Source organism: Pleurodeles waltl, chromosome 3_1 (genome assembly GCF_031143425.1).
Source record: "Pleurodeles waltl isolate 20211129_DDA chromosome 3_1, aPleWal1.hap1.20221129, whole genome shotgun sequence".
In the NCBI taxonomy this organism is placed as follows: Eukaryota; Metazoa; Chordata; class Amphibia; order Caudata; family Salamandridae; genus Pleurodeles; species Pleurodeles waltl.
The window spans coordinates 559,217,457-559,232,964 of NC_090440.1; the positions used below are offsets into that span (position 1 = coordinate 559,217,457).

Below are 15,508 nucleotides of genomic sequence, written 5' to 3' on the forward strand. Positions count from 1 at the left end.
AAGCTGGCGCGAGGGGGCAAATTCTCTAGGTGCAGAATCCACAGGTAGGTGTATCCATCAGAATATCTAGCTGCAGATTCCTTACCTTTAGGATTTCCAGGCCTGAGCCTGGAATCTGGAAATTTTGCTGAGCAGTACCCCCTGCGCGCCACGTCGGGTGGTGTCGTCAGCATCGCTGGAGCGGTCTGTGATGACAGTCGCCTATGAAGGAATCACTGAGGCGTGCGTACGCCAGTACTTTTCCACAAACTTCCACACCAGAAGTGCAGAGCCACAAAAAGAACCAACAGATGTCACTGTGAAAAACTAGGGCCATGAATGGGACAATCCTTAACCCTAGTAAATGAGTCAGCAGAGCGGGAGGTATGGGTTGGTGTAAGGAATCTACAGCTAGGCTCTACCAGATAACGCATTACCGAAGGTAAGTAACTTGTTCATCTAATAGAGTCTTCTAGCTGCTGATTCCTTACCTTTAGAATAGATACCCAAGCCATAACCTCTTGGCGGTGGGCTATGGACAAATTCCCGCAAAACTAAGAAGTCCTGCAGACCAGAACAGGAAAAATACTTTTTGGCCAGAGCATAGCAGATTTTTATGCAGAGAACGACCCAGTGCAAAATGGTTTTGTTTCTGCACTGCCTAACCTTTCTTCGCTCCCACATACCCCACAAACAGTTGGTCATCCACCTGGTACTCTGTTTGTGCAGTCAAGGTAGCACGACAATGCTCTTTTTTGGGTCCAGTTGATGGAGTCGCACCTCTTCCTTCGAGATCTGTGGGGGAGCAAAGAAGGTGGGCAGGGTGATATTCTGACCCAGGTGAAATGGGGTCACCATCTTGGGGTGAATAGAGGCACGAGTGCAAAGCACCACTTTGTCCGAAAACATGGCGAGATACAGAGGTTTGGACGAGCGCCTGCATCTCACTCACCCTCCTGGCAGATGTTATTGCGACTAAGGCTGTTTGGATGGTGAGAAGCCGGGGGGGGGGACAATTGTGCAAAGGTTGAGAATCAGATTTCAGTCCCACTGAGGCAAGATAAAGGAGGTAGGAGGAAACTTATGTACAAGCCTTTAAGGCATCTATTTACAATAGATTTTAATAGATAAGGCTGATCGGGCAGCCGGAGAAAAGCAAAGATCTCTCTTGTGTGCCCAATGCAGAGCCCTGCTGGGTAAGGGACAAAATAAAGAGAAGGAAACCACAGCGAGGGAAGCAGAAAAGATCCACAGATCTTTCTGTGAAATAATATACATAGAGTTTCCAATAGAGGCGCATACAGTCTTGGTGGAGGGATGCCTGGCTGCCAGAATAACTTTACAGACTTCAGAAGGAATGTCCAAGGTTGTCAACTGACCCTGCTCAAGCTCCACGCAAGAAGGCACAGAGTTGACAGGTTCAGGTGGAGAACCCTCCCCTGCTGCGACAGAAGATCTTCCCAAAGGGGCAACCTGATCGGATGATCAATGCTCATTTTCAGGAGCTCGGGATACCAGACTCTCCGGGCTCAGTCAGGAGCCAGAAGGATTACTTGGGCCTGGTCTTTCCAGATCTTCTTGAGAACTCAGGGCAGAAGTGGTATTGGCAGAAAGGCATACAGGAGGCCCGAGCTTCACTCACAACAAAAAGCATCACTGAGTGCAGCCTTGGAAACTCCAATGCGCAATACTGCCGACACTGTACGCTCTCTTCAGAGGCAAAAAGGCCTAACCAAGGCTCTCCCCACTGCTGAAAGTCCTTGCGCCACCTCCGGGCGAAGACACCATTTGTGATCCGCTAGGCATCAACAGCGGAGTTTTTCCGCCCTGGCATTCAGAGAACCCGCCAGGTGTTGAACCACCAGGCTAATGCCCTGCTGTTCCAGCCATGTCCAGAGACGCGGGGCCTCTTGACAAAGGATCCACGACCCCACACTGCCCTGCTTGTTGCAGTACCACATTGCAGTGGTGTTGTCCATAAACACCTGCACCATCTTCCGCTTTGCTACCTGAAGAAATGCTTTCAATGCCATTCGGATCTCCCGGAGCTCCAGTAAGTTGAAATGGAGTCCAGATTCCGCCAGAGACCTCTGATCTCCACCTCTCCCAGATGGCTGCCCCATCCCAGAAGTGACACATCTGTCACTACTGCGAAATCTGGTAGGGGAATGGAGAGTAGTATGCCTCTGACCCAATTGCAGTTCTTCATCCACCACTGCTGGTGTTTTGCAGTTCCCTCAGATCTGAACCATAGAGATTTTCCTGATGCTGCGCCCACTGAAACTTCAGGTCCCACTGCAGAGTTCTCATATGCCATCTGGCATATTTTAATGACAGGATGCATGAGGCCGAAATCCAGGACAGAGGCCGAAACATCAGAATCATAACCTGGATATCCTGGACACGCTGCTCAGGATGATAGGCCCAAAACGGCAGCTAAGATGAAAGGGAGCATCTGAGAGAGAGTCAGGTGTGAATTCGGCACATTTATAGAGAACAGATGGAAACCCATGGCCTGTGCAGATGGGCTGCGACCACCGCCATCACTTTGGTGAACACCTGAGGGGCTCTGGTAAGGACGAAGGGGAGCACAGTAAACAGATTGTGCTCATGGCCCACCCTGAACTGCAGGTAACACCTGTGGACAGGCAGGATGGAGATATGGCAATACACATCCTGAAGTCCAACGCTACCATCAAGTCTCCTTGGTCTAGGGTAGACAAGACCTGAGCTACAGTAAGCATTTTGAATTTCTCCTTTTTGAGGAAGAGATAGACTTCATGTAAATCCAGAACAGGGCTAATATCTTTGTTCCTTTTGGGTATCAGAAAGTAGCAGAATAACAACCACTGCCTACTTCTGATATTGGGACCCTTTCTATGGCTCGCAACTTGTCCAACGTTATGGACCACCAGTGAGGGATATGATACTGAACCCTCTGTCCACCTGGACGCACATGGTCTTGCAGAATCACTAGGAGGGGCTTGAATGCTGTAGAGGCAGGGACTGGGTGGCGGACAACTTCTGGCCAGACCCTCATGGTTTGAAAGCACCACGACCGCATCAAGGTTGTGGGCCTGGCGCTGAATGGTGGCTAACTTGTGAGTGTCTTGGCACCGTGCCCCTCCTGTAGCCATGGAAGTGACAAAAGGCAGACTGGGCCACTGAGAGGCCTAAGGACTTGGCAGCAGCCTGAGTCCTTAAAGCGCTCCAGCGCAAAGTCTGCTTTTTCGCCAAAAAGGCAGGACCGATTGAAGGGTATGTCCATAAGGTTTGCTTGGACATACCTAAAAAAGCCAGATGTAGTGGCCAGGCGTAGCATCCAAAGGGTACTGTATATGAAATCGCACTAACCAGCTAAACATTTGTGTCCAAACTACACCTTATGGTAAACTTTGCTGCATCTCTACCGTCCTTAACTCCTTGAGAGAGAACGGCCTGCATGTCCCTCTGGGACCAGAGACAGCTTCCTGTGCCACCGTATCCTACAAAGTGTGGGAAAACTGGCCCAATAAGCATGAGGTGTTTACCAATCAATGCCAGGCTGTTGGAAGAAAATATTCTCTTCAAAGCTGGTCCAGCCTCTCGGATTCCCTATCCAGAGGTAAGGCAGGGAAATCACCCTTGGACGTGGATGCTTGGACTACCAAGCTCTGGGGTGAGGTGTTTGGTGAGGAAACTAGGGTCGCTCAGCGATGGCAGCGGCCAATTGTCCTGTTTACCGGAGCCCCTAAGCTGGGTTTGGACAATGTCCCTGGCAGGACATCAGTGAGGGCTTCATTAAAAGGGCATCATTGGCTCTAAGAGGAAACCACTGGCTGAAGCACCTCTGTCAGGAAGATAAAGGTGACCTGCACCAGGGGCAGTTTGAGACAAGAGGACTTCTGCTGCCCTACGCACCACCATCGAATATGATGCACCCTCTTCCATAGCCACAATAGGATGGAACAAACCAGTATCTGGAGAGGTGTCCAGTACACTGGCCTCTAGTTCCTCATACCAGTCCAAAGGTTCCATATGGGTTTCTAGGGGGTCCAAAGACCCATCCCATTCCTCACCAGTGCCTGGCTGATTGAGCAAACGCACAGACAATGATCTGGCACCTGTGGGTGCTGTCAAAATCGGCACTGTGCAAAGCTGTTCCAGTTAATCGGTGATGAGAATGAGGCTAACACCACAAGTGGGTGCCAGTGGCGCCGGGAACAAGGTGAAGTCCAACTGGACTTCTTGTGCCTCTTCCCCAAGTGCCTGGAGGAACTCGAGTGGGATGAAGAGGATTTGGGCTCCTGGAGCAGTCCTGCAATCTTCTCCTCGACCAGGACCTCTGAGGAGTCACGCCTGCCGATGTTGACTGCCGGACCACTTTGAAGACCGATCCCTCAGCCATTGTCCGGCACTCCGGAGCACGACTTTGATTTGTGGTCACACTTGACACCAAAGCAGGGCTCAAAAAATGCCCTCGACCACTCGCTATGGTGAGTTTTATTTTAGGAGGTCGAGCTATTTTCAGATTCCTCTCGACCCTTCTGGACAAATAGATGTTCAGTCAAAAACTGAATTAGCAATAAAGATGCCTTTAGATCTTATTCTTGTCATATTTGCTCTGTGTTCAGAGACAGAGGTCAAAAGTCATGTCTTCTTGCAACGCAAATACTTTTTCTTGTGCCTGCAGAGTTGCAGGATTTTGTAAGGTGCACTGACCTATGTGAAACGAAAGGCTTTTGGTATCAGGTTTTTCCTAACACAACATTTACATAACTAAGTAAACTTTACAAACATTTCAAAATATATTTCAGTAGCTGTGAAAGACCATTTTTTGTACTTGTGTGATGAAAAAAAATATTTTAATAGGATGAAAAAAGTCAGAACACTTTACTTGGTTATGTGCAAATAAATGTTTCCTGAAACCCAATTTTCACAGATTATTAATACACTACATAGTTTTATCAGTAAAGCTGCGATTTAGTGGGAAGGTTTTTGGACATTTCTTGGAAATTTGCTGTCTGTAAAGGACAGTGCACTACCACATCATGTTTCAGTAATATATTTATTTAAAGTGAGTGTTAAAAACAAATTGAGAAACACTCCTGCCTGGATGGCAAAGCTACTGGTAAACTAAGAGGCAAGTCATGCATGATACATGGGTACCCCATATGTGGGCCAGATTCATTATACATGGAGCAAAGATTTAGTGTATTTAAATCAAAGAGGATTTTTTTTTTTTTTTTTTTTTAACAGCAGAAATGCTGAACTCCCATATTTGAGGTTGCACTTGTGAGAATGAAGAAAAAGGTGACTGTAAAGTACAATATTTGCCTAGGCTCACACAATTTGAGACCCCTTTTCGGGTTAAGTACTTTTCAGGTAGGTCTAGTACATTACTCGACCTGCAGGGCAAGTAACATTTTTATGATTTTGAGGCCTGCAAAGGGCATGCTTGATGGGAATAAGTCACTGACACTGCGCAATGGCAGGCGCTAAATGGCGTAAATCCCATCTTCCTTTAAGTTATCCTTCGCACAGACATAAAACACTCAACAAAAAGGTCAAAAAAGGCCTGTCAAAAGAGACAGGGGTAGCTCTATTCCGGATCTGAGCTTAACCGGCCCGAAGGGAGATGAGATGACGAACACGCACCTATGTGGTGCTTTTATAGGCAACCGTGATGTCACAGACAGCTCCAATGACACCACGCAGATCAGAACAACGCCACCTGACGGCACGCACAGGGTTATTGCTCAGCAAAAGTTCCGGATTCCAAGCTGATGCCTGGAAATTCTAAAGGTAAGGAATCAGCAGCTAGAATTCTGTATCGGATAATATCAATTATTCTGCTAACTGCAGTATTATGAATTACTAATCTAATGTGCTTAAAAACAAACCTCTTGCCACTAGATTTTCCCAAACTTCATTTGGAGGAGAACTCAATCTTCAAATCCTCCCAAATTCTGCCCACACCCGACAGGCTATGTGCCTATAATTTCTCTCTATATTGTATGTCTGTATAGCCTTAACTTAAATTTCAAACATGTTAACACCACATATAGCTCAATAGAGGTTTGTGCATGTTGGCTCATTGGATTCCGATTCACTACCTTACATTGAGGCGATATATTGCATTTGAGTGCATTATTGCTAAGCCACGCCCTTGCTAAACAGGAACACAAGCAACTCAAGACCAGATTTGACCTCTTCAGTTGGGGGCTGTTTGGTTCCAGTGGCACAGTGAGTGACCTACATCTGGGCATGCTCCTGGCCACTTATGGTGTTATGCCAAGCACACAAAAGGAGATGGGTTGAATACTTCCAGTTTGGGTGGACTGTTCCTATTGGAGCAGGAGCAAGACTGATTTTCACATGGCTGAGTCTAATCTGAAGTGCCATGGTGGGCAAAGACATGATGGGTCAGAATGCTACCCCAAGTGATTGCCAGTGGTGAGGCTCTTCACAAAGGACAAACAAGTTGATGTTTTAAGAGCAAATTGATTGCAACTTGAGTTTTACAGCTTTAACAAGGGTATTCTAAAAACATCTAAGTGCACGATTTACTCAATTAAGGAGACCCATTTCAACGTAGGTCTCTCAATAAGACATTGCACCAACATAATCAGTGCAGTGTGTTTTTAGGTGAGGCAGGACAAAATACAAGAAAGTGTAAAGATACCAAATAGAACACTAGAGCACCATGCTAACAATGCAATGTGATATAGGTTTTAGATTCTTTATAAATAGTACCCCAATTTACATTATAGGCTCCTTTAAAAGGTGATTTCCATTCTCATCTCCAACAGATTTAAAATATTGACCTTCATAAGGCGTCCAGCACAGACTAAACTGTACCTTCCGGTACAACACTCACCTACTTCAAACTGATCAATCACACACCAAAGTGATAGAAAAAAAATATATAGTAAAAATTTATTCTCACATCCCCTCCAGTTCAATTCCAGGTAAATGGATGCTGCCTGTAAAGGAAAAAACCTCCAAGGTGCAAGCTCTATAATTGTAGGTTTCCTTTGACAGTTTCCAACTTCTTATTGTGGTGCAGGTATACCAGTGATCTCATTACTGAACCAAGGATGCATTTAAACACTCACAGTGAAGGACCCTGCAGGGGGAGTACTTAAGGAAAATATTTGCTGCCATTCACACCAGTGTCTCATAGTTTTAAGCCATTAGTTATCACAAACGTATTTAACAATATTACGAGGACAGCCCCTTCTAACAAGTGGACCATTAGAGTGCCACCACGACCTGCTGTTTTAACCCGTTAAACACTTTTCACCATTTTCTGTGGCTTTTCAAATTTGTCAAGGTATTGCCGCCACAAATCAATGTACAACATAATGGAAAATAAGACTCAATGCTTAACCAGGTGGAATTACTCGATCTCTTATAAGCTTTCTATTGCTATTGACACATTAGGTGTTCACATGATTTGACGTTTATTACTACATCTTTCTTGAAACTAATAATGTCCAGGTGTTTATAGTACCATATTCAAATCATCTCTAGACACTGCAAAAGGTCTTCACAATAGTAATTTTATTAAATTAGTTGCTTTATAAAACACTGCAGAAGTCATAATTGTTAACATAACAATTTAGCCAATCGTAGTAACTTGCCATTTGTGAAGCATATCCTGTAAGTGAGAAAAGAGTTGGCAGGGAGGGGGAGAAGGACTTTTTAAAAGAAGCCAGCGAAAAGGCAACATTTCCCCTACAGCACTTTAGCAGCTCTCAAAGAAGGTAATGCCTTCACAGATGCAGAACTGCTGAGCGGTCAGCACAATGCAAAAACACATCGGCTTACTCTGCACAAAAACATCCAGTGCTCTTTGGAATTAAAGAGCTGTCACTCTCTGGCCCATCCAAATGATGGAGTGGAGACCGTGCCCAAATACAAGGTTACTGATCGAACTGTTGGGTCAGGAAGTTCAAGTTACCAGCACCCCTCTCCCCAGTTCAATTAAAATCTGCAACTCCAATACTAAGGCAATATATGATGCAGTAATACTAAGGACCCAAGCCCCGTCACACATTTCAAATTACCATTGTGTGCATTGGAGGTGTGCAGAGTCTCTTCTGAGGAGGTAGGGTAGGAGATTACATTCCTGAATGGTGTTGATCGGAGTCCAACTTGCCATCACTGTTTAATCCAATTTCACATCTAGTCAGCCAGCAAAATTGCCTCAAAAACACCCTTTACTAATGCACCTTCAAAGAAAAGCGCCAATGGACTGTGGAAGGTGTATGAAAAAAAACCGCAAAAAAAGATGCAGTATTTGGACACTTCAGCTCGATTGCCTATTTTGGAATTCCTTTGTCTCTGGTTAGTAAGAATTATCTAAACACGGGGTCTGTGCTGCACAACATTCTCTTTGTTCAGCCGATGTTCCAGTGCACATGGTACCTCATTTTACAGATGTGTAAGGGTACTCCTACAGAAGGACAGATGTAGGACCGCTCAGCAGCAAAAGGAGTTGACTCCCACGAGACAGAAAACTTTCCACAAGTTTGTTTTTGGTGATTCTAACAAATTGTGTCCAGATCGCTTCTGGTCTGCAATGCATCCTGAGAGGCTGAGGTGATAGGCATTTTTTCCCCCCTGGGAATAACCCACTGGCACCAAAGGGTCCAGATTTTCCAAATAAGCAAACCTGAACATTAAAACACCCAACTCCTCCTGGAGCTGTCCCCTCTAGATGCCATGGGGTTAACAGGTTGCATCGGGATACAGGCGTAGCATTCTGCAAATCCATTAAGCAAAATGGAAGATTTGCTACATGGTGTAAACGGGCCGAGGGCAAACAAGAAAAGAAAACCAAGAAAAAAGGAAGATGGTTTGAGAGGATGTCACATGAAATCTTCATATTCTCGTGCATAGCCAGCGTCGAATCCACCATAATCTGCAAGGTCATCTTTCATGTTTGCTTTGAAACCTCCTCCTGGCAAAACACCTTTTTTCTTCTTTTTTGCTTTGTTCTGTTGACAGAAAAATATAATTATATCTATAAATAAAGCACAAATGTATTACTATGAATGTTCATTTTACAGCAAACAGGACAAGCTGCTTGTAATCCAACTCCTTCTCATTTATATTTTTCACTGAACTCGAACACTCAATAGTGTTGTGTATATGTGGGATTCCAGACCAGTTTGTAAAGTACCAATCTAAAAGCATAATTTGCTAACCAATTAAAAATAAAAGGGATTTTCTGATAAATTAAAAAAATTCAAGAATGTTTATTTAGAAACCCCCAAATTAAAAGCCTACTTGAATGTGCATGTGATCCCTTTCTTGGGCACCTCTAAGATAGGAGTACATCTCTTACTGAGAGAATGCTGAGCAATGTTTAATTTTATGGTAGTCTTCAATGTTCTGAGCACAGTTGAAATATGCCCCTTGGCTGAAAGCAGAGTAGGAAGTGGGAAAAATAGTGGAGTTGTCTTCATTAAGACTAGCCACAGATGGTGTATCTGTGGAACATCGAAGCAGATGACATGAAGACGAAAGCTACTTGGATCCAGATGGTAGAGGACTGGAAAGTATAGATCGTGATGCCCAGTGTCTTGCCGGTAAACAGAAATTAGAGAATTTGGTGTTCTCAGAAAGTACTGCAGGGGATTCAACTAGGCTCCGTAGGAGGCTGGACTGGCTTGTAGTGAGTACCAAGGGGTACTTGCACCTTGCACCAGGCCCAGTTATCCCTTATTAGTGTATAGGGTGTCTAGCAACATAGGCTGATAGATAATGGTAGCTTAGCAGAGCAGCTTAGGCTGAACTAGGAGACGAGTGAAGCTCCTACAGTACCACTAGTGTCACTTGCACAATATCATAAGAAAACACAATACACAGATATACTAAAAATAAAGGTACTTTATTTTTATGACAATATGCCAAAGTATCTCAGTGTACACTCAGTATGAGGATAGCAAATATACACAAGATATATGTACACAATACCAAAAATATGCAGTATAGTCTTAGAAAACAGTGCAAACAATGTATAGTTACAATAGGATGCAATGGGGACACATAGGGATAGGGGCAACACAAACCATATACTCCAAAAGTGGAATGCGAACCACGAATGGACCCCAAACCTATGTGACCTTGTAGAGGGTCGCTGGGACTATTAGAAAATAGTAAGAGTTAGAAAAATAGCCCACCCCAAGACCCTGAAAAGTGAGTGCAAAGTGCACTAAAGTTCCCCAAAGGACATAGAAGTTGTGATAGGGGAATTCTGCAGGAAAGACACAAACCAGCAATGCAACAACGATGGATTTCCAGTCGAGGGTACCAGTGGAACAAGGGGACCAAGTCCAAAAGTCACAAGCAAGTCGGCGATGGGCAGATACCCAGGAAATGCCAGCTGTGGGTGCAAAGAAGCTGCTACTGGACAGTAGAAGCTGAGGATTCTGTAGGAACGACAAGGGCTAGAGACTTCCCCTTTGGAGGATGGATCCCCCACGCCGTGGAGAGTCGTGCAGAATTGTTTTCCTGAAGAAAGACCACCAACAAGCCTTGCTAGCTGCAAGTCGTGCGGTTAGCGTTTTTGGATGCTGCTGTGTCCCAGGAGGGACCAGGATGTCGCCAATTGCGTCAGGGGACAGAGGGGGCGCCCAGCAAGACAAGGAGCCCTCTCAGAAGCAGGCAGCACCCGCAGAAGTGCCGGAACAGGCACTACGAAGAGGAGTGAAACGGTGCTCACCCGAAGTTACACAAAGGAGTCCCACGCCGCCGGAGGACAACTTAGAAAGTCGTGCAATGCAGGTTAGAGTGCCGTGGACCCAGGCTTGGCTGTGCACAAAGGATTTCTGCCGGAAGTGCACAGAGGCCGGAGTAGCTGCAAAAGTCGCAGTTCCCAGCAATGCAGTCTGGCGTGGGGAGGCAAGGACTTACCTCCACCAAACTTGGACTGAAGAGTCACTGGACTGTGGGGGTCACTTGGACACAGTTGCTGGATTCGAGGGACCTCGCTCGTCGTGTTGAGAGGAGACCCAAGGGACCGGTAATGCAGTTCTTTGGTGCCTACGGTTGCAGGGGGACGATTCCGTCGACCCACGGGAGATTTCTTCTGAGCTTCTAGTGCAGAGAGGAGGCAGACTACCCCCACAGCATGCACCACCAGAAAAAGTCGAGAAGGCGGCAGGATCAGCGTTACAGAGTTGCAGTAGTCGTCTTTGCTACTATGTTGCAGTTTTGCAGGCTTCCAGCGCAGTCAGCAGTCGATTCCTTGGCAGAAGGTGAAGAGAGATGCAGAGGAACTCAGATGAGCTCTTGCATTCGTTATCTAAAGAACCCCCAGAGACAGAGACCCTAAATAGCCAGAAAAGAGGGTTTGGCTACCTAGGAGAGAGGATAGGCTAGCAACACCTGAAGGAGCCTATCAGAAGGAGTCTGACGTCACCTGGTGGCACTGGCCACTCAGAGCAGTCCAGTGTGCCAGCAGCACCTCTGTTTCCAAGATGGCAGAGGTCTGGAGCACACTGGAGGAGCTCTGGACACCTCCCAGGGGAGGTGCAGGTCAGGGGAGTGGTCACTCCCCTTTCCTTTGTCCAGTTTCGCGCCAGAGCAGGGCTAAGGGGTCCCTGAACCGGTGTAGACTGGCTTGTGCAGAAATGGGCACCAAATGTGCCCATGAAAGCATTTCTAGAGGCTGGGGGAGGCTACTCCTCCCCTGCCTTCACACCATTTTCCAAAGGGAGAGGGAGTAACACCCTCTCTCAGAGGAAGTCCTTTGTTCTGCCATCCTGGGACAAGCCTGGCTTGACCCCAGGAGGGCAGAAACCTGTCTGAGGGGTTGGCAGCAGCAGCAGCGAAACCCCTGAAAAGGCAGTTTGGCAGTACCAGGGTCTTTGCTACAGACCACTGGGATCATGGGATTGTGCCAACTATGCCAGGATGGCATAGAGGGGGCAATTCCATGATCATAGACATGTTACATGGCCATATTCGGAGTTACCATTGTGAAGCTACATATAGGTAGTGACCTATATGTAGTGCACGCGTGTAATGGTGTCCCCGCACTCACAAAGTCCGGGGAATTGGCCCTGAACAATGTGGGGGCACCTTGGCTAGTGCCAGGGTGCCCTCACACTAAGTAACTCTGCACCTAACCTTTACCAGGTAAAGGTTAGACATATAGGTGACTTATAAGTTACTTAAGTGCAGTGTAAAATGGCTGTGAAATAACGTGGACGTTATTTCACTCAGGCTGCAGTGGCAGGCCTGTGTAAGATTTGTCAGAGCTCCCTATGGGTGGCAAAAGAAATGCTGCAGCCCATAGGGATCTCCTGGAACCCCAATACCCTGGGTACCCCAGTACCATATACTAGGGAATTATAAGGGTGTTCCAGTAAGCCAATATAAATTGGTAAAATTGGTCACTAGCCTGTTAGTGACAATTTGAAAGAAATGAGAGAGCATAACCACTGAGGTTCTGATTAGCAGAGCCTCAGTGAGACAGTTAGTCACTACACAGGTAACACATTCAGGCACACTTATGAGCACTGGGGCCCTGGCTGACAGGGTCCCAGTGACACATATAACTAAAACATATATACAGTGAAAAATGGGGGTAACATGCCAGGCAAGATGGTACTTTCCTACAGGCTCTTTTTGAGGTTTTGGTAAAAGACATCCTCCCATTGTACGTCCTTTTAGCAAGACAAACCATTAGTAAGAATGGAGTTTAGTACTTAAACACTGACTGGATGGTGTCAGTGAGCACAAGGAACAAAATCAATCTATTTTCTTGGGCAGAAAGATGATGGAATTAGTAAAGTACCGCAAAATGGGAATAGTGCAATCAGAATCAAATTACATTCAACTATCCAAAAACATGTGAGACGGTGTGGGAAGATAGAGTAAACAGACGAAGGTCAGTGCTCAGGAACCCTACTCTACAGAACAGAAAATGGGCTGCCTGCTCAAATGCTACTGCAATGCATCTTAAGAAAAAGGAAAATGTTACTTGAGCTTGAAAGTAAAAAAAAAAAAAAAAAAAATGTCCTAGTCGCTGGATGTGCTGTGATCCTCCCTTAGCCCACAGACTCCATCCTAGGTTGCTTTCCACTCAGCACGAGAAGTGAAAATAGACTGAAGAGTAAGACTAAATGTGCATTATAATTTTTTGTAATTAGTTAAGTGGGACAAGGGTAAACGTAGGACCTCTTGTAGCTTCTATGGAGGAGAGTGGGTGCCTGAATTTAAAGCAGTATTCTACAAACTGATTACACAGGGTTATATTTTCCATTCATAGCATGGGTTGCTGTAGATGGACATGCTCTGCACTGACTGTCAAGCAGTTTGCAACTAAGCAGTGGGTAGAGGCCAGATGATGCAAATGTAAGAACAATTTTCTTAACATGGTTTGGTCAACTATAGCTTGTTAATGAGCTAGTATGTCCACACACGAGTGCTTGTACAGGTGAATTGTGTTGACTAAGAATCTACCTCGCAGATGTCTGCTACTGCGATGTTCACTACGAAAACCATGCCCTCCACCCCCTTTTTTTGCATGCAGTTTGCTCTTGGTGGGACAGTAAGTGTTTAGTTTTGAAGCAGCAAGTTTTGATACACTTGACAATCCCTCTTGCAGTGCTTGCCTTGGAAATGAGGTGATCTTTGACGTAGCCCTGTCAACATAATAGAAGCACCGCCTGATGTCTAAGGTCTAAGGGATGTAACGCCCTTTTTGCTATTGAATCTGGCTAAAGAAAACAGGTGACTCAATTTGGCTGATGTGGAAAGTAGAGACTATCTTGCGTGAAGGAACCTTGGATTGGTTAAGGACCACCTGAATTAATGATTCTGGAATACAGAGTGATTGTAGTTTAATGATGCATCCAAGCGAGGTTGTTACTTGCCAGGAAAGAAATAGGTGAAAAAAGGAGAGGGTTTCAAATGGTTGGCCCATAAGCCTTGTGAAAACTAGGTCAAGGTTTCCAGCAGAGACGTTCTGGGGGTGGGGGTATTAGAGATATGAGTATTCTCTATTATCCACATACGCTGTGATAGTTGCTAGGTGAAGGCACAGAGTATATGCAAGACCAGTAATTTTTAAGTGTGATGGTAGCAGATGTCTTCTTGAACTCAGACCCTGGAAGGGTCTAGTTGTTCTGACATGCAACAGTGGACAAATCTCTTCGTCTTTGTTCCATAACAGGCACAGGTAATATGTCTGCGAGCTTCAAACAGTGGGAGCAGCAAAACCTTGCGGGAAAGAAGCTGCTTGGGGTTTGGATGCCTGATCTGGCTGTGTTGTCGAGTAAGAAGGTCTAGTCTGATCTGTAGCCTCTCATGGGGGCATCTACAGCAGCACTGAGTATTAGGGCTGCCTGGTACAGGTTGGGGTCACTAGGATGGGGGTCATGGACACTGCCTTCTCTCCCATTCACCACAAAATTGGGAGAAAGCGTAGGCCAAGCAAACAAGCATCCAGGACTAATTGATCCATAGTACATTGTTTGTGGACTGTGGATGAAGGTACTTGGAGGCAAAGCTTGGGCATTTTGTGTTTTCTGGGATGGTGAAGAGGTTGATGACTGAGGTTCATTGCTGGAAGTAATTGTGGAGGACTTGCAGGGAGAGTTCCCACTTGTAGCCTTGTTCGTGCATCCTGCCTTACAGGTCCTCAAAGTTGCTGTTTCCCCTGACAGGTGCTCTGCCAATAGTTGAATTCTGTTAGGGATTGCCCGTGTCAAATCTCCTGTGCTAGAACAGAGCCAGGAAAGGGAGTTATTCCCTCCCCCAACCCTCCCCCATCTGTTTGTAGTATATGCCTGTCATGTCGTCCATTCTTATGAGGACTACTTTGCAGTGGTCAAGCTTAAAAAATCTTTTAAGGCTAGATGGATTGCCAGTATGTAGGATGTTGGCTCTGTATGTGCTATTTCAAAGTGAGGAATAGCATGCACAGAGTCCAAGGGTTCCCCTTAGAGGTAAAATAGTGGTAAAAATAGATAATACTAATGCTCTATTTTGTGGTAGTGTGGTCGAGCAGTAGGCTTATCCAAGGAGTAGTGTTAAGCATTTGTTGTACATACACATAGACAATAAATGAGGTACACACACTCAGAGACAAATCCAGCCAATAGGTTTTTATATAGAAAAATATCTTTTCTTAGTTTATTTTAAGAACCACAGGTTCAAATTTAACATGTAATATCTCATTCGAAAGGTATTGCAGGTAAGTACTTTAGGAACTTCAAATCATCAAAATTGCATGTATACTTTTCAAGTTATTGACAAATAGCTGTTTTAAAAGTGGACACTTAGTGCAATTTTCACAGTTCCTAGGGGAGGTAAGTATTTGTTAGTTTTACCAGGTAAGTAAGACACTTACAGGGTTCAGTTCTTGGTCCAAGGTAGCCCACCGTTGGGGGTTCAGAGCAACCCCAAAGTCACCACACCAGCAGCTCAGGGCCGGTCAGGTGCAGAGTTCAAAGTGGTGCCCAAAACACATAGGCTAGAATGGAGAGAAGGGGGTGCCCCGGTTCCGGTCTGCTTGCAGGTAAGTACC

At 45.6% G+C, this 15,508-nt stretch overlaps 1 protein-coding gene across 1 annotated transcript in view; it reads right to left on the reverse strand.

Annotated features, from left to right (window-relative positions):
- Positions 1–7,505: 7,505 nt before the first annotated feature.
- The window catches only part of EIF3J (eukaryotic translation initiation factor 3 subunit J), a 105,915-nt gene continuing 97,912 nt past the window's right edge, over positions 7,506–15,508 (reverse strand). Inside the window, exon 8 of the mRNA XM_069222957.1 lies at positions 7,506–8,963. Within this exon, the coding sequence (XP_069079058.1) occupies positions 8,835–8,963 (129 nt within the window). The 3' untranslated portion in view covers positions 7,506–8,834. The remainder of the gene's footprint in view (positions 8,964–15,508) is intronic.